Here is a 26,788-nt window from a genome sequence, read left to right as displayed (position 1 = left end):
ATTCACCTCAAACACATGTCAATACAGCAGTTAACTTGCCACTCACTAGCTCAGCATCGGGATTAAAAACTAGTTTTGTTTCATGTCAAGTCAAACTGCAGTTTAGCCTACCTAGCGTCCTAGCTGTCGACAGCCATCTTCCACCTCCGCACTGTTTTGAGAGAAAAGTCTCGCTGTTCATCTGCCCGCTCCGACGGTGTCCTCGTGGTCCTAAAGTCAGCCCGCTAATACCGCTAAACTGCACTTGTCTTTTAATTGGATTTGGAATGATTTTAGTAGCCTATTTTAAATTGTTGTGGTTGAGCTAGGATATTTCGACTACCATACCCAGTTGATGTCCCTGAGTGTGTTGTCGCCATGCGTGTTATTGCGTGTTATTTCTGAACAGTGTGTGTATTTGTGTTCATAGTTTTAGAGCTAGGCCCATTTCATCATGTTTACAGTGGCTGACAGTGTTGTGTTGGGCCTTTTGCAGTTTTATGCACCGTGGTGTGGCTACTGTAAAAAACTGGAGCCCGTGTGGTATGACGTCGGCGCCGAGTTGAAAAGCTCTGGATCGCCTGTGCGAGTGGGCAAGATGGACGGCACTGCATATTCTGGTGAGTCTCTGTTGCAGTGACCATGTCAATGGCTTCTCTACATATTCTTGATTGCCTGTAGTCTTGACTACCGACATTATTTTGTCAATGTAAGTACATTTGAAACAGCTTTAAGTTTTAGACCAAAATAACAGTACGCATATATGGTTTAACATGCAGTCTATCGGGTTGACACCACAGCTATCTATAGTTCAGACAGGAAACGCCACGTATTCGTTTAAACATTTATTAGAAAAAGATGACAGTACATGCATACGTTAGTCTTGGCATTAGGCTCTGCTCCTTCGGGGTAGCTCACTGCCAGAGTGCATTATGTTAAGACAATATTATTATTATTACAGGCAGTGAGCAAAACAAAAGTGGCGCTCAAACAGGTGGAGGCTGGCGTGGGGTGGGAAAGCAGAAAACTGACATGCATGACGAGTAACACATTACAGCAATAGCATGTCACCAGAACCCCAGCGCATAGCTTGCGTGTGGCAGCCATCAGAGAATGTGTGTGCAGAACCTGTTTGACTGAATAGGCCGCCATATTAAGTTAGTGATGAATCTAATTTGTGCAATATCAGCTGATGCCAATACTTGGGTTTCTTGTCTGAGCAATTATGATTATGATTTTTTTTGTATATCAAATACACATGGCCAAAAGTATGTGGACACCCCTTCAAATTAGTGGATTCTGCTATTTCAGCCAAACCCGTTGCTGACTGGTGTATAAGATCGAGCACACATGCAATGCCATGCTATCTCCATACGCTAACATTGGCAGTAGAATGGGCCTTACTGAAGAGCTCAGTGACTTTCAACGTGGGACCGTCATAGGATGCCACCTGTCCAACAAGTCCGCTAGAGCTGCCCCGGTCAACTGTAAGTGCTGTTATTGTGAAGTGGAAACATCTAGGAGCAACAACGGTTCAGCCGCGAAGTGGTAGGCCACACAAGCTCACAGAACAGGACCATCGTGTGCTATAGCGCGTAAGAACATCTGTCCTTGGTTACAACACTCACTACTGAGTTCAAAACTGTCTCTGGAAGCAACGTCAGCACAGGAACTGTTCGTCGGGAGCTTCATGAAATGGGCTTCCATGGCTGAGCAGCCGTACACAAGCCTAAGATCAACATGCACAATGCCAAGCGTCGACTGGAGTGGTGTAATGATCGCCGCCATTGGACTGGACCCCCTCTTTTACGCTGCTGCTACTCTGTTTATCATCTATGCATAGTCACTTTAAATATACAGTGCCTTTGCGAAAGTATTCGGCCCCCTTGAACTTTGCGACCTTTTGCCACATTTCAGGCTTCAAACATAAAGATATAAAACTGTATTTTTTTGTGAAGAATCAACAACAAGTGGGACACAATCATGAAGTGGAACGACATTTATTGGATATTTCAAACTTTTTTAACAAATCAAAAACTGAAAAATTGGGCGTGCAAAATTATTCAGCCCCCTTAAGTTAATACTTTGTAGCGCCACCTTTTGCTGCGATTACAGCTGTAAGTCGCTTGGGGTATGTCTCTATCAGTTTTGCACATCGAGAGACTGACATTTTTTCCCATTCCTCCTTGCAAAACAGCTCGAGCTCAGTGAGGTTGGATGGAGAGCATTTGTGAACAGCAGTTTTCAGTTCTTTCCACAGATTCTCGATTGGATTCAGGTCTGGACTTTGACTTGGCCATTCTAACACCTGGATATGTTTATTTTTGAACCATTCCATTGTAGATTTTGCTTTTTGTTTTGGATCATTGTCTTGTTGGAAGACAAATCTCCGTCCCAGTCTCAGGTCTTTTGCAGACTCCATCAGGTTTTCTTCCAGAATGGTCCTGTATTTGGCTCCATCCATCTTCCCATCAATTTGAACCGTCTTCCCTGTCCCTGCTGAAGAAAAGCAGGCCCAAACCATGATGCTGCCACCACCATGTTTGACAGTGGGGATGGTGTGTTCAGCTGTGTTGCTTTTACGCCAAACATAACGTTTTGCATTGTTGCCAAAAAGTTCAATTTTGGTTTCATCTGACCAGAGCACCTTCTTCCACATGTTTGGTGTGTCTCCCAGGTGGCTTGTGACAAACTTTAAACAACACTTTTTATGGATATCTTTAAGAAATGGCTTTCTTCTTGCCACTCTTCCATAAAGGCCAGATTTGTGCAATATACGACTGATTGTTGTCCTATGGACAGAGTCTCCCACCTCAGCTGTAGATCTCTGCAGTTCATCCAGAGTGATCATGGGCCTCTTGGCTGCATTTCTGATCAGTCTTCTCCTTGTATGAGCTGAAAGTTTAGAGGGACGGCCAGGTCTTGGTAGATTTGCAGTGGTCTGATACTCCTTCCATTTCAATATTATCGCTTGCACAGTTCTCCTTGGGATGTTTAAAGCTTGGGAAATATTTTTGTATCCAAATCCGGCTTTAAACTTCTTCACAACAGTATCTCGGACCTGCCTGGTGTGTTCCTTGTTCTTCATGATGCTCTCTGCGCTTTTAACGGACCTCTGAGACTATCACAGTGCAGGTGCATTTATACGGAGACTTGATTACACACAGGTGGATTGTATTTATCATCATTAGTCATTTAGGTCAACATTGGATCATTCAGAGATCCTCACTGAACTTCTGGAAAGAGTTTGCTGCACTGAAAGTAAAGGGGCTGAATAATTTTGCATGCCCAATTTATCAGTTTTTGATTTGTTAAAAAAGTTTGAAATATCCAATAAATGTCGTTCCACTTCATGATTGTGTCCCACTTGTTGTTGATTCTTCACAAAAAAAATACAGTTTTATATCTTTATGTTTGAAGCCTGAAATGTGGCAAAAGGTGGCAAAGTTCAAGGGGGCCGAATACTTTCGCAAGGCACTGTACCTACATGTACATATTAGCCCGACTGACTGGTGCCCCCGCACATTGACTCTGTACCGGTACCACCTGTGTATAGCCCCGCTACTGTTATTTTCACTGTCATTTAAAAACCTTTTTTACTACTTATCTGTTGTATACCTAATACCTATTTTTTTACTTAAAAATGTCACTGTTAGGGTTTGTAAGTAAGCACGTGACAATCTTTGATTTGAGTAGTGGAAACGCGTTCTCTGGAGTAATGAATCACGCTTCACCGTCTGTGATCACGGCTGTCAAACAGACTAATCTGGGTTTGGCGGATGCCAGGAGAACGCTACCTGCCCGAATTCATAATGACAACTGTACAGCCTGGTGGAGGAGGAATAATGGTCTGGGGCTGTTTTTCATGGTTCGGGCTAGTCCCCTTAGTTCCAGTGAAGGGAAGTCTTAATGTTATAACATACAATGACATTCTAGATGATTCTGTGCTTCCAACTTTGTGGCAACAGTTTGGGGAAGGCCCTTTCCTGTTTCAGCCTGACAATGCCTCTGTGCACAAAGCGAGGTCCATATAGAAATGGTTTGTCGAGATTGGTTTGGAAGAACTTGACTGGCTTGCACATAGCCCTGACCTCAACGCCATTGAACATCTTTGGGATGAATTGGAACGCTGACTGCGAGCCAGGCCTAATCGCCCAACATCAGTGCCCGACCTCATTAATGCTCCCTACAGCAATGTTCCAGCATCAAGTAGAAAGTCTTCCCAGAAGAGTGGAGGCTGTTATAGCAGCAAAGGAGGGACCAGCTCCATATTAATGCCCATGATTTTGGAATGAGATGTTCGAGCAGTTATCCACATACTTTTGGCCTTGTAGTGTAAATATCTTCCATCTAATTGAGCATACAGAGTCCAAAATGGCACCCTATTCCGTGTATAATGCACTGCTAGGGCCTTTAGGGCTCTGAGCAAAAGTAGTCCACTCTATAGGGTGCAATTTGGGATGCACAAGAGAAGTTAACTTCCCCTATGTCTTACTGTGCCTCAACTGCCATTCTGTTATCGGTTTCACCTGGCTGTTAAAGATGCACTATTCCTATTGCCAAGACCTAAGTCTGACTTCATTACTTAGGATCTCTTTTTCTCATGTTATTGACCCCTAGCCTCTCACTCTGGCTAATCACGCATAAACCAGATTAAAATTCCACGGACAGATTACATGACTGTCTGTCGCTGACTTTACTCGCAGTCCAAGATTAGGCTAACTAAGAGGCTACTAAAACCTCATCAACAGGTGACGACAGCTTTCAGGTATTAGGGAAAGTGCATTCTGAGGACAGAGCTGGTCCTTAAAATGTAGTTCAAGACAATTAACTGCGGATTATGGTTACTGTAGTTCTAATGGAATTTATATTCCTTATTGTCCCATTCTGTAGTGTGTGTGTGTGTGTGTGTGTGTATATATATATATATAAAATAAGTAGTTGAGGAAATGGATTGACACATGCTTCAGTTTTGTTTAAATATGGTCACTTTCCATTCAGGCATGTCCTCAGAATTTGGAGTACGAGGATACCCCACAATCAAATTGTAAGTATGAGCACATATGAAGACGATATACACTGATCATTGCCGTTTGTTAGAAGTTTACATAACGAGCAATGCTTTACCCAATATTTTCTTTCACAATGATCATGTCTTTACTGAACTGAGTTGTCCATTGTGACTTGGCTTGTCAGCATTAGGCCTGATGATGAGACCTATGGAATAAAGCTTCCCATACGCCCCTGGGGCTAGCCAATGGGGGATTTCAGGTGTTGTTGCCGCCTACCCTGAGGGCAATACATGGCCTAATGAGGTATTGTATCATTAAGATATGATGATTTGATCATCTATTTAGGTAATCCAAGGTGCCAGTCAAATATACTGAGTGCAGTGGAGCAGAATGTGTGTGTACAGTGCATTTGGAAGGTATTCAGACCTTTTGACTTTTTCCACATTTTGTTACGCTACAGCCTTATTCTAAAATGGATTCAATTGTTTGTTTTTTCCATCAATCTACACACCCCATAATGACAGCAAAAACAGGTTTTAAGATTTTTTTTTACAGCCTCGAGTCTTCTTGGGTGTGACACTACAAGCTTGGCACACCTGTATTTGGGGAGTTTTTCCCATTCTTCCCTGCAGATCCTAGCTCTGTTAGGTTGGATGGGGAGCGTCACTGCACAGCTATTTTCAGGTCTCTCCAGAGATGTTCAATTGGGTTCAAGTCCGGGCTCTTGCTGGGCCACTCAAGGACATTCCTGTGTTGTCTTGGCTGTGTGCTTAGGGTGGTTGTCCTGTTGGAAGGTGAACCTTCGCCCCAGTCTGAGGTCCTGAGTGCTCTGGAGCAGGGATCTCAAGGATCTCTCTGTACTTTGCTCAGTTAATCTTTCCCTCAATCCTGACTAGTCTCCCAGTCCCTGCCACTGAAAAATATCCCCATAGTATGATGCTGCCACCACCATGCTTCACCGTAGGGATGAGGCCAAGTTTCTTCCAGATATGACGCTGGGCATTCAGGCCAAAGAGAATCTTGTTTCTCATGGTCAAGAGTCCTTTAGGTGCCTTTTTGCAAACTCCAAGTGGGATGTCATATGCCTTTTACTGAGGAGTGGCTTCCGCCTGGCCACTCTACCATAAAGGCCTGATTGATGGAGAGATGGTTGTCCTTCTGGGAGGTTCTCCCATTTCCACCCCGACCAAGGCCCCTGTCCCCCGATTGCTCAGTTTGGCCGGGCGGCCAGCTCTAGGAAGAGTCTTGGTGGTTAAAAACTTCTTCCATTTAAGAATGATGGAGTTCCCTGTGTTCTTGGGGACCTTCGTTTTGTTATTATGGGGTATTGTGTTTAGATTGAGGAAAATAATTTAATCAGTTTTAGAATAAGGCTGTAATGTAACAAAATGTGAAAAAAAGGAAGGGGTCTGAATACATCCCGAATGCACTGTATATAGAACAAAAATATAAACACTTAAACAACAGGTTTAAGTTGTAATATTTTTGATTGTCATCTAAATTGCTGTGAAATATCTTCACAATGGTTCTCTATGCTATACTTGCTTGTTTTGTCACAAACTGAAATCCCTCAGTTTGACACAACTTTTGTCCCTCAGTCAAGTATTGCAGTTCAAGCACAGCTTGAACTACAAAGACCAGGGAGCTTTTTGAAAGCCTCATAAAGAAAGGCAGTGATTGGTAGATGGATAACAATAACAAATCAGACATGGAATGTCTTTTTTATAGCATGGTCAAGTTAAATAGGCTGTGGACTATGTATTAAACCACCAAGACACATGAAAGGTACAGTTATCCCTCTGAACTGAGCTGCAGGACAGGAATGAAGCTGCTCAGGAATGTCACCATGAGGCCATTGGTGATTTTAAAACCGCTACAGTGTTCAATGGCTGTGATTGATTGGGGAAAACAACTGAGGATGGCTCAATAACATTGGTAACTCTTTACTTTACACCCAGTGTCATAACACGGTCATAATCATTTCATAATATTATAACAGTCATGACCCATATATTTTCACAGGTTGTGACATATTGTGTTATTTTATGGCTGGTTATGACACCTACATGTGTCAACTCACATTTATTCAAATATTTTTTTGTTGTTGTAATGTATTATTTATTGTCAAGTTTTGTTCATCATATTTTTAATAACTTGTAGAAAATACACTTTATGACACTGTCAAGAAGCATCATAATAATATAAACCAGATAGGCCTAACACATGCATGTCCTTATATCAGTCCTTAGTCAAAAAGAGGGTGTCTTTTTTTCCCCTGCTCCTGTAAATTCTGCTCCTTCATTCATCCCAGTCGTCAGCAACAGAGAATTGGAATAGGTGCATGTGTGACAATTGTGTGTGAAATTACAATCATTTAATATGGTCAATTTCAAATATGGGCACTTTTGTGTAACAAATATACTGTTGACACATAGGCTATGGTGTAATCTGGAATGTTATGCTTTGTGGGTAGGTTTTGTGGGTTTTAACACTCTTATGTAGGTGTCGTACCCAGCCATAAAATAACACAATAGAAGTCACGACAGGTCTAAATGTGTGTCATGACAGTATGATGACAAGTTATGTCAGCTGTTATGAAATGTCTTGCCGTGTCATAATGTGTTATGATGCTGGGTGTCAAGTCAAATGACCTAAATTGATTTTTTTTAGGATAAAAAGAAACTGGATGGAGCTAAGCACAGGCAAAATCCTAGAGGAAAACCTGCTTCAGTCTGCTTACACCAGAGGCTGGTAGAGGAATTCACCTTTTAGCAGGACAATAACCTAAATCCCAAAGCCAAATCTACACTGGAGTTGCTTACCAGGAAGACTGTGAATGTTCCTGAGTGGCCAAGTTACAGTTTTGACTTAAACCTGCTTGAAAATATAACGCTAAGACTTGAAAATTGCTAGAGCTTGAAGAAAAAAGGGATGGGCAAATATTGCACAATTTGAAGACCTTCCCAAGAAGACAGCTGTAATCAATGCCAAAGATGTTTCTAACATATTGACTCAGAGAGCTGAATATTTGCGCAAAGACCATATTTTAGTGATACCATTTTATTCACACAGCGTTTTTTCATATATTTTTTAGATTGTTGACAATTAAATACATTTTAATCCCAGTTTAACACAAAATGTGAAGACATCTAAGGGGTCTGAACACTTTGGCAAGATGCTGTAAATCCCTGAGGAAGTAGAAGAACACAGTATAATCTTTTATTAATTTATTTGAGGCTTCTGTAGGACACTTAGGTTCTGTTTGAGCAAACATGATAACTCTGTTAGATGATCACAGTGGGGGCAATCATCACATTAAACCAAGCGAGTGATGAAATATTCTCAGGGGACTACACTAGGTAGCTTCCCCCCGGAGAGAAATATAGATACAGACCTGAGACTCCATCTCTCCCGGAGTTCATTAGAATAGATCCAAATAGCCTTGTGTACTGGCGTGTCCCTAGCAAACACTCCTGGATGTATTTGTCAGGTCTTTTGGGGTCTGATCCTGGTAGTGTTGTGGTTGATGTAACTCTATAATGAAAGAGAAGAGGGCCCTTGTTTTCTCTCCTGTACTGCTATTGGAAATTGGATGACGCTTATCAAAAACCCTGATCAAATAGAGAGATTCTGGGGCTGAACGTGTCAAGTATCTCTGAGTGGGAGTGCTGATCTTGGATCAGGTTTACCCCTGCCCATGTAATGTAATTAGTTGTGATCTAAAGGCAAACCTGATCTGAAATCAGCACTCCTACTCTGAGATGCTTGATACATACAGCCCTGACCTCTGGGTAAAGGGATCACTTTGACCCATGGACCTGCCTCTGGATTGGAATCACATTTTGTTTTGAGTCATTTTGGATTTGACTCACACTTGCTGGAGAAGTGTAATCTCTCTTAGCTTTGGTATTGTTATCATGCCTTTTCACAGCACTACAAAGAGCAACCCCAGAGTGGGTTGTCAGAATGCACACATACAAGCACTAGATACCGAGCATAACAATTAAAGGGCCAAATGAAAGGCTTTTATCTTGTTTTTCTCTCATGCAAATGCACCATTCTGTCCATTTCTCCTCACAAAAGGACTGGCATAAAGAAGGAAATTCACAGTCTTTTTCTTGGTGTTATTCAATCTCTTTCTCACCGCCACACTCACTCTCCTCCTTTCTCAGGCTAAAGGGTGATCTTGCCTATAATTACAAGGGGCCAAGGACAAAGGATGACATCGTAGAATTCGCCAACAGGGTAGCAGGGTAAGTCGTAGGACTCTTACCATATGCGCTGTTGCTTCAACATCTCTTATGGGTGATATAAATGAATACATAATCACTTATGTAAGTCTATATGAATAGATATGATCGGACAAAAATGACTATACATGCCCTGAATACTGTGGTCTTCTAAACAGGACATTATGCTGTATGGGCTACACATAGGACATTACGCTGTATGGGAACTCTATACAACAAATGTCTCCCCCTTAGAATGCAGTGAAGTTCCAGGGCGCAGTGGTCTAGGGCACTGCATCGCAGTGCTAGCTGTGCCACCAGAGACTCTGGGTTCGCGCCCAGGCTCTGTTGCAACCGGCCACGACCGGGAGGTCCATGGGGTGACGCACAATTGGCCTAGCGTCGTCCGGGTTAGGGAGGGTTTGGCCGGGTAGGGAGTTGGGAGTTGTAGCGATGAGACAAGATAGTAACTACTAACAATTGGATGGGGAGAAAAAGGGTGTGACATTTTTTTATTTGTTTTAATAAATGTAAAAAAGAATGCAGTGAAATTCCACCCTAGCCCTTTAAAGTCTCTTCAAATGCCAGTCAGTAGCTTAGCCTGAGGGGATTCCTTTCTATCGGGAAAATCCAAACTAGACCCATGATGACTGATCAGTCGGAATGGTGGGTCAAAGACCTGGCTGGGTTTTTACCTCTGACTGCATGCTTCTGCGATGTTCACTAGATGGCACCAGAACCATACACATTAAACTAGAGTTCAACTAGAAAAGAAACATGGCCGTGTTCAGTAGGCAGTCCGTAGCAATAAATAAATTAGTGTTCTAATATGAGATGTTCAGGTTAGTTCCTCTCTGTTTCACTTTGTTTGTAAACGTTTTCTCAACTCAAGGCAATTAACTAATGGCAAACACATTATCTTATAATCCAAACTATAGTGTTTCTGTTTGTGTGATTGTCTTCTGTCCTCTTCAGGCCAGCAGTCCGAGCACTTCCAAGCAAGCAGATGTTTGACCATATGATGAAGAGACATGACGTGCTCTTTGTATACTTCGGCGGGGAGTCTCCACTCAAGGTAGGGGCTCTGGAAGTTTCTCTGGTCCAGACAGAGCATAACCTCCAAGTGTGGAGTGAGAGTGTTAACAATATGTAGCAATATAATATGTGCAAAGTTGTTTTGACCCAATACCTTCAGACATTTTGAGTGAAAAATATAAAAATCAACAAACATTTATGTTAAGTAATTCGGTGCATGAAATCATAGTAGGATTCATATTCTCCCAGTGTGATCATGGGAATTTGTTAACGATACATTTATTCCAGTCAGTTCAAGTAGGTTATTTGCCATTCAGAGGTGTAAAAATAAATTGTAATTCTTGGTTGGAGCTCTCGCATAGTACACATTATATAGTAAGACGATCCATACTACATTGGCGTATTGGTTAGCTACCATCCTGATTTAACTGTGCTTTCTGAGTAATTCGATATGCATTCCCCCCCATATGTTTATCACTTCTCTGTGGGTCTGAAATGTTATCTTAACATCCAATCAATGCCACTGAAAGCTGTCATGGCATTTAGCTAGAATTTATTGATTGGATCATAAAGCTCCTGCCCACACCGCTGCTGCCAAGCGCTCTCAGAGTGAGGAAAGGCCCATTTATACAACGTGCTAGACGACCTTGATAAATGTCCCAAACCAAGTTAACACAGAGGGCAATTCTCAGGGAAGAAGAAGCTTGCAACCTGTGTTTTCTCGTTTGCAGGAGAAGTATATCGACATGGCTGCGGAGCTGATTGTGTATACGTACTTCTTCTCTGCGTCTGAAGACGTCTTACCAGAGGTAACGGCCTTGAGAATGTGGCATGTCCCCTGGCTCTTCAGCTAGGTTGTTTCCCCACATAACATTTCAGAGAGGAGAACTTATCAACGGCGCATTTGAAAGTTTCATTCTCATCACTTTTCTAATGATTGTTGTGATTTAGATGATTGTTTTAGTCGTATAGCTAGCTAGTCGAACACAAGGCAGAACTCACAAGTGAACGTCCAGGAGTGCTGCTGTGACATTCTCCATGCAGTATGATATAGTAAATGCCATAGGGACAGTGAAGCCTGCGAGCATGCTGCTTTTGCAGGTTTATTTGGCATGAGGTCCACAGTTTGCTAGGATGGCTTGCCGCCAATAGGACTGCTGTCTCGTATGGTTCTGGTGCCCATAAATTAAGAAAGTAAGGGATGATTTATGGAATTCGCTTTGAATTATGTGTTTTTATGTGTTTTCACCATCTAGTCAGTGACTTTGCCAGAGCTTCCATCAGTCGTAGTCTTCAAGGACGGGGCCTACTTTACCTATGATGGTAAGTATCTGGTCGGGGCTACAGGGCTGGGGTGGTGGGTGATACGCTTGAGTAATATTTTGTTTGCGCTTTCCAAATAGTTTTCTAATTTTCTGTTTTAACTGCCTATGGCTTGTCATAAAATGTTCTCTTGGAGTAACTATGTGTGATATTGGCCTTTGAGGACCATCTTTTCCTTAGAAAGGAGGTCAGTCTAATTTGGGCAAGGCAAGGGTGCCATTTTCTCCTTTGTTCCCCCCCTCTCCTCCTCCTCTCCTCCCCCTCTACTAGCCTTGTTTGCTCAGGCTTTGTTTCTCCAGTCTTAAACCAGAGTGTCTGTTCTTTCATCTTTCATCCGGCTTCACCACACTGCCTTTTGAAGTGGTGACTCCTCCATTATAAAGCGGTTCGGCTCTTCCCACTATCGCCTCTGTGGTCAGGCCAGTGATGTCGTGGTGGTGGCTTTCTCTGGGCAGACACAGAGCAGGCAAAGGAACAGGGAAGGGGGAGGGATGGCTGGATGGTGGATATAACTGAGTGGGCGTGGGATGGTGGGAGACCACAGTGCAGTCCAGAGGAACCAGGGTGGGCTGGGCTTCCATCTGGGACTGACTGACTGACTCGGCCATGTCTGAGTCAGAGCTGCCCAGTAAAGTCAAGTCGGAAAGAATGATATGCTATAGCCACCAATACAGTTCAGAGCCCCCTCAGCGTATGAGCACCAGCTCGCCACATTCTTGCATCACTTCCTCTATACCGCCACCGAGCGTTTCGGGAGGGAGGCGAAAACGGAAGAGCAGCGCGTCCAGGCACAGGCCGACAACAAAGGGGCCCCAGTAGTGTATGTTGGGGAGGTTAGGCGCTCTGTGAAGGGCCCGCAGAACAAAATCCATCCCCTGGTTTGGCTCTGGTCCAGCCTGGCACTGGATGTCTGTCTGTTCCACCTGGCTGTTCCAAAATGGGTGCTTCCGGCACCAGAAGTCCAGCAGGAGGCGGTCTCCACATCGGACGGTCACCACGAAAATACCACACTCCAGCGAGTCCTCTAGGACCCTGATAACGAGGATGTTCTGTATGGCTTGCATCGCCATGGTTACTGCCGGAGATAAGCTAGGGAAATCAGAGCCGGAGCAACAAGATATGACAGATGATTGGCTTTTTTCTGAACATGCAGCTTGGTTATCTCACTCCACTGGAAAACATAAGTGGTTCTAGGATAGATAACATATTTTTATTACTTAAGTTTAAAAAATATATATATTTTACATTCTACACTTCATCTTTAGACATTTGGAAACAGAGGGGGTAGACAGGCAAGTGGGAGAACAGTAGAATCCCGGTCTCCGGTGGGGAACTGTTACTCTGCACAATGAAAAGGATTTTGAAGGCTGTTACTTCAAGATCAACAGTAGCACATAATGCAACAGTAAAATTGGAATGGTAAAATCTCATTTTGATTGGTAAACACATCTCATAGTGCTTCTAAGAGAAATGCTCTAGTCGGTATAATGACCTAAAAGCCTTTCCAATAATACCTTGTATTTAGTCGGTGTGATGCATATTTTACCTGAATCCTCCTCAGCATGGTCCCTGGTTTGGGAGTCCTGCCATTGGTGCTCTGCTCTGGGCTGTGCTCTGCCTAATAGGCGAGTTCCTCTAATGTAGCAGAGCAGCCACTGAAATTATGTTCACATTCTCTCTGGTGCTCTATGACACATTTTTACTGCATGTGTTGGGCTACTTCCCAAATGGCACCCTATTATCTATGTAGTGCATAGGGCTCTGGTCAAAACTAGTGCACTATATAGGGAATAGGGTACATTTTGGGACATACACACAATATCTCCCCTCCACCACATATGCAAGATACTATCATCGCCAGACGGTCAGAATTTGCATTGAACATAGGGACATTTACAACTACATGCAATCAGCTCATTCAAATATGAGACTAGTACGTCACCATTTACTGTATATTCTAGTTGTGTTATGAATAGCTGTGGGGTTTAGCTTGGACACGTATATTGGCTTGCTTTTGTGATAATTCCAGTGTCTATTTGTACATGTATAATGTTTTGTGTTAATTCCTGTTTGTACACTCATTGCCAGAATTTGAAATGGTCAACAACAGAACACCCCTTCAGTATTCCCACACCTCCGTTTTAGTGTTGTCCAAATACGGCAGCCCCACTTTGTGTAAACACTATTTGACGTAATGCCATAAAGCTCTGATCGGCTTGCTGCACAGAACAAACAACCTAGCAGTCCATTTTGGAGCATGAACGCTCCCACAGAATACAAGTAATAATAATTATTTTCATTTTACAGAATAATCTGCGCAGAAAATAAAAATGGGAAAAAATTGACACTAGACATGGCAACTGACACAAAGAACACAGCTGGCGCTACAATGACACCAAGGAGCACAGCTATCGTCAAAGCCTTCCTAAAGAGAAAGGTCCCCCAAGGAGCAGAGCTTGGTCCTGGGGGCTTGGCAGGCTATCACTTGACCCGAGGGTGGGGTTAATGGCGGAGAACAGTTTGTTAAGATAAGGAGGGGCATTGTCATAAATACACAGGACAGTCAGCAGGAGGGTTTTAATTTCAATCTGAAATGAGACTGGGAGCCAGTGCAGAGATGCCAGTATGGGGGTGATGTGATGGTGTTTCCGCACTCTCATCAGGATCCTGGCAGTGTTGTTCTGGATGTTTTGGAGCTTCTGGAGACTCCCGCCAGGGATCCCGATGAGTGCGTTGCAATAGTCCAGCCTTGAAGAGATAAAGGCATGGTTGAGCTTCTCTGCATCAGACTGAGTGTGGGTGGGATGGAGTTTGGCAATGTTCTTGAGGTGATAGAATTAGGCTTTACACAGTTGTTTGATGTGGTTGTCAAAGGTCAGTGAGGAATCAAGCTTTACACACAGATTGGAGGTGTGTTATTGGTGTGTTATTGGTTATTTGCTGTTCAGTTGCTTCATCCATCCCTTTATCTCAAAGCAGGTGTTCAGGCGGCACATGCATCATAGGGACTTGGGGCAGTTTTTACTGACAGCTGGGCAGTGGTGTAAATAACTTAAAAGTACAAATATTTTAAAGTGCTACTGAAATCTTTTTCTTCTTTCAAGTAGTATTTTACTGGGTGACTTATCTTTACTTTTATGCAAGTATGAGAATTAGGTACTTTTTCCACCACTGCAGCTGGGTGTCATCAGCATAGCAGTGGAATGAAATTCCATGCAGGGTAATGAAACAACCGAGGGGGATTGGTCCAAGAACCGATCCTTGTGGGACACTGCACAGTTGGTGTGGTGGGTCCGGGACCTGGACCCACCTAGCGACACATACTCAATCCTGTCTGGGTGGAACTAGCTCAGAGCTGGTGGTCCAGATATTCCGATGGTGTCCCGGAGGCATTCCAGGAGGGTGGGGTGGTCGACAGCGTCAAACGCTGCTCTCAAGTCCAGGAGGATCAGGAGACGCGGAGTGCCTGCATCAGCTGCCATCAGCAGGTTGTTGGTGACCCTGAGTAGGGCTGTTTCAGTACTGTGGTGTTGGCTGGAAACCTGACTGGAACTTCTAAAACAGGATATTCTGATTGAGATGGTCCTGGAGCTGTACAGAAACCACTTTTTCCAACACCTTGGAGAGAAAGGGGAGGTTGGGTATTGGCCTGTAATTGGTTAGCACTTCTGGGTCTAGGGTGGGCTTCTTCAGAAGACCGCTGATGACAGTGGTCTTAAATGCAGGTGGGACACTGCCAGATTGGAGGGAGTGGTTAACAATCTGGGTTATCAGTGCAGGGATGCATGGTTTGAGCAGGGCTTTTGGAATAGGATCCAAGGTACAGGAGTAGGTTTTCATTAATACCTCCCTGGGTCAATGAAACAGGAGAGGGGCTGAGGTGGCGTTCGTGGAGGGTCGAGGGAGGGAGGCGATGGAGTAGTAGAGCAGGAGATGAAAGATTTGATGTTGCTAACCTTTGTTTTAAAAAAAAGTAAATGAAGCTGTTACACTGCTCTTCTGCTGTCTCCATCTGGGACTGGGTTTTCAAAAGATGGTTTATGGTGGGAAACCGGTGCTTTCAGTTTCCAGGATTTTTATTGATGAGGTTGGAGTAGAATGTTGACCGCCCCTCTTTCATGGCCTTGGAATAGGCTGTATGGTGCTCTTGAAAGGCCCATTTGTGGACAATAAAGTCTGAGTTTCTGAGATGCCGTTCCATGATGTGACCAGTGGATTTAGTTTTTCTCAGTTCTGGAGTAAACCAGGGAGCTAAGCGAGCGAATGCGATGTCGTAATATTTCAAGGTCAAGCACACTGCTCAGGGATTGGTTGTAAACCTCCACAGTTTCATTCACTGACGAAAAAGCTGGAGGAGACAGGTTCAAGATGTCCTCTGACAAGCTGGCTGGGTCGATGTTTTTCCAGTTCTGGAAACACATGCTTGGACTTGGTTAAAGGGGAAGGGATGTCAAGTCCAGTGCGACAACCTTGTGGTCAGACACACTAAGGTCATATGTCGTTGATTGGGGCAGAGTCCGTGATGACCAGGTCAAGTGTCCCCACAGGTGTGCGTGGTGGCATCAACAAGTAGCTTCAGGTCAACTCAGAAACTCAGCAGTAGTGACATAAGGGAGAGTCAACGTGGATGTTGAAGTCTCCTAGAATCACAATGTTGGCTGAGGTGGAGTAGAGCGTTTGGATTTTACAGCGAGACATACAAAAGAGCACAGTTCAGGCAGGTGGGACCTTTTCAGTTCAACTTGGCATATGATGGCCATGCCAGTGCTGAGGAAGGTGGGCATGCCTTATTTATGGCTGAGTAGACCCTAGGCTGATGCCAGGTTTCAGTTAGGCACATGTCAAGCTCCTTGTCTACTACGTGGTTGTGCAGCAGGAGGGATTTATTAGTGAGAGACTAGACAATAAATGGTTCCATTCTGATAGGCAAGGGAGCTGTAGATGGAACAGGAGCTGCATGAAGTGTCTGAAGAGGTACTGAAATCCACTCTGCGTTTTCAGATTTGCCTTGTGGGTCTCGCGGTGTTTCCAACTGCCTGAGGAGCAGCCCGCGGAGACGTGGCCAGTGTCTTTTGTCATCCATCTCCGGTGGGCATGTTGTACTGCACTCACTGGGCGTGCACACACAACACTTTAGTTTGAGTAATAGTTTCCTAACCCCTTCTGTGTAGTGAATGAGGGTTGCTGCTGTTTCTGAGTCTTTGTTCCAGCCTGAAAGAAAATTAGATGATGCTCTTTGAAGATTTGGGCTGGTTTTCGAATCCGAACAATTAGCTAGTTGATTAAAGGAGTTGATAAAAATAAACTAACTTGTTGGTAAAAATAAATGTGTTCAATACTTGATTAGCTATAAAAATATATATATATATTAAAAACAATGCACATAATATGAACAAATAAAACAAATCATTACGGATACATTAGCAGGAGTAAACTACACAGGCTGCCATTAGGCGCCATGGCAACCAAAAAGTACAGGGGTTCATCCATTTTTAACCTCCTAAGTGCTCCGATTTGGAAGTTTGACAAAGTTCTACCCAACTTTGATAATGTTACAGACTGTATATACTGTACAGGAGAAGTGTTTTGACTCCTAGAGATGGAGTTTTTAATCTTACATAAAGTCTGTGTTCAGTGAAAGATAATGGGCTGCATGCTAGACTTGAACATGGTTATAATGAAGACCGAAATAGACGCTAGACAGTAGGGTTACTAGTTTGTTCTTCTCTCTGTCTCCAGCCTTTTGACATCTTTTTTTCCTTTCCCCTTGTTAAAGCTGAGCTCATATATTGCATACTGTTAATGAGATCATATCAACAATGTCTCGCTTGGCTGTACATGGAACATTTCAGCAGTTTTATGCTTATATAGCCAGTTATGTGGTGCGGTTTATGGTATTACAGCCTGGAAGCCCTGCATAAAGGCAAGATTCGTTTGCAAATGTTTCAGTGGGAGTACGTCAGTGAGGTGCGACGAATGAATGGGTTTATATGAATGTGTTGGCTAGATAACCTGCTCTTAAGGACGACAGAACTTTGGTAATGATCAAATCAAAGTTTATTTGTCACATGCGCCAAATACAACAGGTAGACCTTACAGTGAAATGCTTACTTACAGGCTCTAACCAATGGTGCGGGGAAAAAAAGTGTGTGTGTGTAGGTAAGTACAGAAATAAACCAATAGTAAAAAGACATTTGAAAAAAGAGTAGCAAGGCTATATACAGACACCTGTTAGTCAGGCTTATTGAGGTAGTATGTACATGTAGGTATGGTTAAAGTGACTATGCATATATGATGAACAGAGAGTAGCAGAAGCGTAAAAAGAGGGGTTGGTGGGTGGTGGGACACAATGCAGATAGCCCGGTTAGCCAATGTGCGGGAGACCTGGTTGGTCGGGCCAATTTAGGTAGTATGTACATGAATGTATAGTTAAAGTGACTATGCATATAAGATAAACAGAGAGTAGCAGCAGCGCAAAAGAGGGGTTGGGGTGGCACACAATACAAATAGTCCGGGTAACCATTTGGTTACCTGTTCAGGAATAGGCTTTGTCGTGCCCTTTTCACGACTGTCTTGGTGTGTTTGGACCATTCTAGTTTGTTGTTGATGTGGACTCCAAGGAATTTGAAGCTCTCAACCTGCTCCTCTACAGCCCCATCGATGAGAATGGGGACGTGCTCAGTGCTCCTTTTCCTGTGGTCCACAATCATCTCCTTAGTCTTGGTTACTTTGAGGGATAGATTGTTATTCTGGCACCACCCGGCCAGATCTCTGACATCCTCCCTATAGGCTGTCTTGTCGGTGATCAGGCCTAACCCTGTTGTATCGTCAGCTAACTTAATGATGGTGTTGGAGTCGTGCCTGGCCATGCAGTCGTGGGTGAACAGGGAGTACAGGAGGGGACTGACCCCTGGGGAACTCCAGTGTTGAGGATCAGCGTGGCAGATGTGTTGCTACCTACCCTCACCACCTGGGGGCGGCCTGTCAGGAAGTCCAGGATCCAGTTGCAGAGGGAGGTGTTTAGTCCCAGAATCCTTAGCTTGGTGATGAGCTTTGAGGAGACTATGGTGTTGAACACTGAGCTGTAGCCAATGAACAGCATTCTCACATATAGTGCCTTGCGAAAGTATTCGGCCCCCTTGAACTTTGCGACCTTTTGTCACATTTCAGGCTTCAAACATAAAGATATAAAACTGTATTTTTTTGTGAAGAATCAACAACAAGTGGGACACAATCATGACGTGGAACGACATTTATTGGATATTTCAAACTTTTTTAACAAATCAAAAACTGAAAAATTGGGCGTGCAAAATTATTCAGCCCCTTTACTTTCAGTGCAGCAAACTCTCTCCAGATGTTCAGTGAGGATCTCTGAATGATCCAATGTTGACCTAAATGACTAATGATGATAAATACAATCCACCTGTGTCTCCGTATAAATGCACCTGCACTGTGATAGTCTCAGAGGTCCGTTAAAAGCGCAGAGAGCATCATGAAGAACAAGGAACACACCAGGCAGGTCCGAGATACTGTTGTGAAGAAGTTTAAAGCCGGATTTGGATACAAAAAGATTTCCCAAGCTTTAAACATCTCAAGGAGCACTGTGCAAGCGATAATATTGAAATGGAAGGAGTATCAGACCACTGCAAATCTACCAAGACCTGGCCGTCCCTCTAAACTTTCAGCTTATACAAGGAGAAGACTGATCAGAGATGCAGCCAAGAGGCCCATGATCACTCTGGATGAACTGCAGAGATCTACAGCTGAGGTGGGAGACTCTGTCCATAGGACAACAATCAGTCGTATATTGCACAAATCTGGCCTTTATGGAAGAGTGGCAAGAAGAAAGCCATTTCTTAAAGATATCCAAAGTGTCGTTTAAAGTTTGCCACAAGCCACCTGGGAGACACACCAAACATGTGGAAGAAGGTGCTCTGGTCAGATGAAACCAAAATTGAACTTTTTGGCAACAATGCAAAACGTTATGTTTGGCGTAAAAGCAACACAGCTCATCACCCTGAACACACCATACCCACTGTCAAACATGGTGGTGGCAGCATCATGGTTTGGGCCTGCTTTTCTTCAGCAGGGACAGGGAAGATGGTTAAAATTGATGGGAAGATGGATGCAGCCAAATACAGGACCATTCTGGAAGAAAACCTGATGGAGTCTGCAAAAGACCTGAGACTGGGACGGAGAATTGTCTTCCAACAAGACAATGATCCAAAACATAAAGCAAAATCTACAATGGAATGGTTCAAAAATAAACATATCCAGGTGTTAGAATGGCCAAGTCAAAGTCCAGACCTGAATCCAATGGAGAATCTGTGGAAAGAACTGAAAACTGCTGTTCACAAATGCTGTCCATCCAACCTCACTGAGCTCGAGCTGTTTTGCAAGTAGGAATGGGAAAAAATGTCAGTCTCTCGATGTGCAAAACTGATAGAGACATACCCCAAGCAACTTACAGCTGTAATCGCAGCAAAAGGTGGCGCTACAAAGTATTAACTTAAGGGGGCTGAATAATTTTGCACGCCCAATTTTTCAGTTTTTGATTTGTTAAAAAAGTTTGAAATATCCAATAAATGTCGTTCCACTTCATGATTGTGTCCCACTTGTTGTTGATTCTTCACAAAAAAATACAGTTTTATATCTTTATGTTTGAAGCCTGAAATGTGGCAAAAGGTCGCAAAGTTCAAGGGGGCCAAATACTTTCGCAAGGCACTGTAGGTGTTCCTTTTGTCCAGGTGTGAAAGGGCAGTGTGGAGTGCAATAGAGATATCATCATCTGTGGATCTGTTTGGGCGGTATGCAAATTGGATTGGGTCTAGGGTTTCTGGGATAATGGTGTTGATGTGAGCCATGACCAGCCTTTCAAAGCACTTCATGACTACGGACGTGAGTGCTACGGGTCTGTAGTCATTTAGGCAGGTTGCCTTTGTGTTCTTGGGCACAGGGACTATGGTGGTCTGCTTGAAGCATGTTGGTATTACAGACTCAATCAGGGACATGTTGAAAATGTTGGTGAAGACACCTGTCAGTTGGTCAGCACATGCCCGGAGCACACGTCCTGGTAATCTGTCTGGCCCCGCAGCCTTGTGTATGTTGACCTGTTTAAAGGTCTTACTCACGTCGGCTACGGAGAGCGTGATCACACAGTCGTCCGGAACAGCTGATGCTCTCGTGCATGCCTCAGTGTTGCTTGCCTCGAAGTGATTTAGTTCGTCTGGTAGGCTCGTGTCACTGGGCAGCTCGCGGCTGTGCTTCCCTTTGTAGTCTGTAATAGTTTGCAAGCCCTGCCGCATCCGTCGAGCGTCGGAGCCGGTGTAGTATGATTCAATCTTAGCCCTGTATTGACGCTTTGCCTGTTTGATGGTTCGTCCCAGGGCATAGCGTGATTTCTTGTAAGCTTCCGGGCTAGAGTCCCGCACCTTGAAAGCGGCAGCTCTACCCTTTAGCTCACTGCGAATGTTGACTGTAATCCATGGCTTCTGGTTGGGGTATGTACGTACAGTCACTGTGGGGACGATGTCTTCAATGCACTTATTGATAAAGCCAGTTACTGATGTGGTGTACTCCTCAATGTCATCAGAAGAATCCCGGAACATGTTCCAGTCTGTGATAGCAAAGCAGTCCTGTAGTTTAGCATCTGCTTCATCTGACCATTTTTTTATAGACCGAGTCACTGATGCTTCCTGATTTAATTTTTGCTTGTAAGCCGGAATCAGGAGGATAGAGTTGTGGTCGGATTTACCAAATGGAGGGTGAGGGAGAGCTTTGTACGCGTCTCTGTGTGTGGGGTACAGGTGATCTAGAATTTATTTCCCTCTGGTGGCACATTTAACATGTTGATAGAGATTTGGTAGAACTGATTTAAGTTTCCCTACATTAAAGTCTCCGGCCACTAGGAAGCGCCGCCTCTGGGTGAGTGGTTTCCTGTTTGCTTATTTCCTTATACAGCTGACTGAGTGCGGTCTTAATGCCAGCATCTGTCTGTGGTGGTAAATAAACAGCCACGAAAAGTATAGCTGAGAACTCTCTAGGCAAGTAGTGTGGCCTGCAGTTTATCACAATATACTGTACTTCAGGCGAGCAAAATCTAGAGACTTCCTTAGATTTCGTGCACCAGCTGTTGTTTATAAATATGCACAGACCGCCCCCCTTCTCGTCTTACCGGAGTGTGCTGTTCTATCCTGCCGGTGCAGCGTGTATCCCGCTAGCTGAATATCCATGTTGTCATTCAGCCACAATTCCGTGAAGCATAGGATATTACAGTTTTTGATGTCCATTTGGTAGGATATTTGTGATCTTACCTCGTCTAGTTTATTGTCCAATGATTGCACGTTGGCAAGTAAAATTGACGGTAACGGCAGCTTTCCTAGTTGTCTTCTCCGGGTCCGGACGAGGCATCCGGCTCTTCCTCCATCTGCGTCGCTTCTATTTGCGAATAATTGGGATGTCTGCCCTGTGGGGTGTTTGGAGAATATCGTGTGAGTCCTGCTTGTTGTTGTTGAAGAAATCTTTGTCTAATCCGAGGTGAGTGATCGCTGTCCTGATATCCAGAAGCTCTTTTCTGCCATAAGATACAGTTGCAGAAACATTATGTACAAAATAATTTACAAATATCATGAAAAAACCCACATAATAGCACAATTGGTAAAACGGAGGCCGTTCCCTCCGGCGCCATTTTTTTGTTGATTCCTTTTTCCCTCTATGGCAAGGAAGCATGCACTGCACACTGATACCAACATTTTACAAACAATACGATACCAGGCCACGTATCACGACACCAAGTAGTAACGTGATACCACGGTGGGGGGAAAATCAGTGGCCAAGCATCCTGTTCTCCCCCCCACCCCGGAATCTTGTTCACGTTACAACACATTGAATTTGACTTCATACTGTTCAGTGTATAATGGAATACTGCATAGAATGGCTGATTTGCTCATGTTTGCAAAGGTCTTCCCGGAATATTAGTGGAGGCTAGTGAAGGGAGGATGGCTCATAGTAATGACTTGAACGGCGCAAATGGGAAGGCATCAAACGAATAGAAACCATGTGTTTGATGGAGCCCGTCCTCCCCTATTAAGGTTCCACCAACCTCCTGTGATATACATTCATAAGGACCTGCATGTCAGTAAGGGGAAAACACCTCATGAAACCTTCTTTACTCTTGTGCTTGCACAAAGGATAGTAACATCTCATCCTGTGTTCTTGGAATCTGATTCAGTTAACACAGACTCACGCACACACACTCTCCCTCTCTTCCTCTCTCTGTCTCCCTCACTCTCATAAACACACACCACTCTTTCTCCCACAAACACACACTGCTCCCAACTTTTGAAACGTTAGGCACCAAACTGAATTTAAGGAGCATCAGAAAGAAATAGATTGTTCTAGATAGTTTAGGCTTACATTAGCCCTGAATGAATCCTACCTTTTGAAGCAGAACCTTTTCCTTTCTTCCTGTGCCAATCAAATTTGCCTAAACCTACTGTCAAATTACCAGGTTGTTAGCTAGCTAGTTAACATTACTGAACAACATTGTTTGTTATCACACCAATATTTAGCGACTCGGGATTACTTTAATTAAAACGGCCCACGTTACGGTTGTGAAATTATATAAAAAGGCACCTGGGGTAATATGGGTATTGTTATGTTTTTTACAATTTAGGCTAGGAGACAGCCGTTTTCTTCGTTCTAAAGCTGCAAGTATGCCTGTCGCCAAGTGGTGCTCCATTTTCCCACTGACACTCTGAGGCTGCATGACAGTGAACTTGCGAAATCCACTCAGACTGGTCTGTGCTCTTGGTTATAACAGGCAATTAAATTAATCAATGTATCAACATTGTTCGCTTTGCACACTGCTCCAATGTAACAAATGTACAAATCTAACAACAGAAGACTGATCTGGGTCTGCATCCCCACTCGACATCACGGCTAAATTATTTACAAAAAAAAACTGACGGAGGAATAGACCCGCATGAAGAGAGGACGGAGAGAAGCAGGTGAGTTCAGGCACTCCATGCTTTGGCCGTGCAGCATTTATTGTGATATGGCCACTGCAGAAGTCAGGATATTTATGCTTCGCAGCGCAGAGCTGTTTTTTTTTTATTGAACCTTTATTTAACTAGGCAAGTCGGTTAAGAACAAATTCTTATTTTTACAATGACGGCCGACCCCGGCCAAACCCTCCCTTAACCCGGAAGACACTGAGTCATTTGTGCGCCGCCATATGGCCTGTTGAGCATAGCTGTTGTCAAGGAAATTACTTTGTGTTATACAGGACCTCCCACCCCCACCTACCATCAACCAATCAAAATTGGGAGGCGCACAGCGGTGCGGTACAGAGTAAAATTTGACCTCTGCATGCCTCCGGAGGCTTCACAATTGTGTCACACCCTCCATACTGACTACATTTTAGGATCAAGCATAAATTGGCTCTGAGGGGTCGGGCATGTAGGGGATGCGTCTGGCTGATTACAGCTGCCACAAGCGCTTATAAGTGAAGTGGATATTATTGGATCTGTGCATGCATGAGACTAGTGACTTGCTTAAATTCAACTGAATTCATAAAACAAAATTGACTTTATAAACATTTTATAGCGGCGCCAACCGGTTCTTTAGATCGGTAGGGCTGAAAAACTTGGTAGTATCAAATGAAAATCAAATTTTATTGGTCACATACACATATTTAGCAGATTTTATTGCGGGTGTAGCGAAATACTTATATTCTCAAATGTTGGTATCATAAGTATCATGGTGTTTTGGTACCGTGGTATTACCGTGGTACTGGTATACCGTACAACACTGCACACCATTTGCTGTCGTGTGCCCTGCCTGTCATATAATTTGCTAGCACACGGTAACCATGCTCTCCTTTGCTGATTTTCATGCCAGAAATCATTATCATCTGGTCTGTGGATGTTGCCAAGATATCCCAACCCATCTTTTGGCTTGTTGTGCTCTCTCTTACTGTGTGAGTGACATAGCCCTGGTAGTCAGGCCCTTAACACGAGCCTCCTCTCCTTTTCAGTCTGCTTTGTCTCAGAGGGCCAATCCACCATTAACCTTCCTTTACCAGGCATATGTCACACCTGCATCTCACTTTCAAACTAAATACGCTGGCTTATCACCCTCCCTCGACCCCTCCTTATTTGTGAAACTCAGGCTGACAGGCTCGTGTTGGTATATGTGGAGATTGCAGGGCTCGACCCAGGCAGAGACGAGCGCTAGGCGCGAGCTAATTTGTTTCAAGGTGAACGAGGCCCAGTCAGGCTGCTGGACTCAGCGTGATGCCTACCCTCTCTCCCTCTCTGTCTCCCCCACTGCTTCAGTAGGGAGGGAGAATAAACTTTCAAGCTGCCGCCTGCCCACCTGCTGTCTATAAAGGCCAAGCAGCTGTGGAGAGAACTTTCTGGAATGCCAGTCTACCCACGTCTGACTCAGTGCTGTGAAGAACAACTTCTTGCTTAGACTACATATAACCTACTGTACAGTATATAATGGCAAAGAGATGACTTACCGTTGCATACAGTATATGCAGCCAAAGCTTAGCTTTTGACTACGTGAGGAGAACTTGTATTAGCATTGTATGACCATGATGGTCCATAAGTTTATTACAGGTATTATGGTTGGGGTGGTCAACTCATATCTCCTATAGGAGGGAGTCCTACTAATAGCTTATTATAAATGTGTTCACACCTACAGCATTATTTTTATTCTTTAGCCAGCCGGTGTTACCCAACGAGGTCTTGTTAACTTAACATTTCATAATGGAATCTTGTACTTGACATGAATCATTTCATCCGGTGCCCGTGTGCTGCTTCTTTCTCTGGGAGAACAGTGTAGTCAAGCTTGGCTCTGCTTCCCCGTTGCTCACTGTCGCTAGTGGCAGATGGCGATACGGTATTTTCCGTTCAAACGCCTGTTCCACGTGTCAAGGTAAAAAAAACTACTTGCAGCGTTGTTAGACATGTCATATTTCACAATAATGCCTTGTGATCTGGAGGACGGCCTTTTGCATCCTCCCAAAGGTCTAAATGTGTAGTCTGTACCGTTACCGATTATCATGGAGAGTAAAGATTTGAAAGACACATTACCAGGCAACTCCTTTTTTCTATATTTACAACTTAGGTCAGCTATGTTGGCCTAGGGACTCTTGGGAAACCCAACTACCGAACCATCCAATGATGGGATTTATAAATAAATTATCTGGGTTCCCGAAAGGACTGATCTCTATAATGTATAATCTACTTTTGGAAAGCTCATATTCTGAGCTAGCCATTAAAATATGATCCACAGATCTAAGTGAATCTGAACAGCACTTTAACTGGAACAGAATATGGAAAATTTTTACCTTGGCATCCCGTAATCCGAACCATCAAACATTTAACCTTTGTTCACAGACTGTATTTAACACCAAGGAAACATTTTACAATGAAATTGGCTCCAACTCTTACCTGTTCACTGTGTCCCTTCACATCAGCTAAGCACATTTCTTCATATGATGTTGGAGTGCCCTTCAATTAAATGCTTCTGGCACAAAGTTAAAACATACATTTCAAAGTGCATGAATGTAAATATTACTGTCTTACTCAATGATGATGGGTCCTTGAATCTCTCAATCAATCAGAGAAGATTATTGCTGGCAGGCAGCACTGCCACAAAAAAAGATGTTGGCTCTTAGACGGCAATCACCTTCCTCCCAATTCGCCAGTGGATACAGTGACTATTAGACGTTACAACATTAGAATTAACAACAGTGAGAATGATTGGTGTTAGTCAAGGAACAATTGCAGCCTGCACAAATGCACTACCGGTCAAAAGTTTTAGAACATCCCCATTTTTCCAGTTTTTACTGAAATTTAAGCAGTTAAAGTCCAGTGAATAACCTGAAATGTTACAAAGGTAAGCGCAAAACACCAGTCTCAACGTCAACAGTGAAGAGGCGACTCCGGGATGTTGGCCTTCTAGGCAGAGTTCCTCTGTCCAGTGTCTGTTCTTTTGCCCATCTTAATCTTTTCTTTTCATTGGCCAGTCTGAGATATGGATTTTTCTTTGCCTAGAAGGCCAGCATCCCGGAGTCGCCTCTTCACAATTGTCAATTGTCTTTGGCTATGCCGGATTGATGTGATATGACATGCTATTCTATAAAATAATTTCTCCGTAATTCATATTACCTGATTGAGCTAATCATGTAAATATAAT

The 26,788-nt window shown here is 43.7% G+C and overlaps 1 protein-coding gene across 1 annotated transcript in view; it reads left to right on the top strand.

Moving 5' to 3' along the window:
- The window catches only part of tmx3b (thioredoxin related transmembrane protein 3b), a 67,504-nt gene that overhangs the window by 5,745 nt on the left and 34,971 nt on the right, over nucleotides 1–26,788 (top strand). The window contains exons 4-9 of the mRNA XM_021562842.3: nucleotides 476–599; nucleotides 4,981–5,026; nucleotides 9,164–9,244; nucleotides 10,196–10,295; nucleotides 10,987–11,064; nucleotides 11,512–11,578. Coding sequence (XP_021418517.3) covers nucleotides 476–599; nucleotides 4,981–5,026; nucleotides 9,164–9,244; nucleotides 10,196–10,295; nucleotides 10,987–11,064; nucleotides 11,512–11,578 — 496 coding nt within the window. The remainder of the gene's footprint in view (nucleotides 1–475; nucleotides 600–4,980; nucleotides 5,027–9,163; nucleotides 9,245–10,195; nucleotides 10,296–10,986; nucleotides 11,065–11,511; nucleotides 11,579–26,788) is intronic.

This window comes from Oncorhynchus mykiss, chromosome 15, assembly GCF_057628025.1.
Source record: "Oncorhynchus mykiss isolate SJ-2025 chromosome 15, ASM5762802v1, whole genome shotgun sequence".
NCBI lineage: Eukaryota > Metazoa > Chordata > Actinopteri > Salmoniformes > Salmonidae > Oncorhynchus > Oncorhynchus mykiss.
The sequence above is the reverse complement of the archived record's forward strand: the minus strand, read 5'-3'. Positions and strand labels throughout refer to the sequence as shown.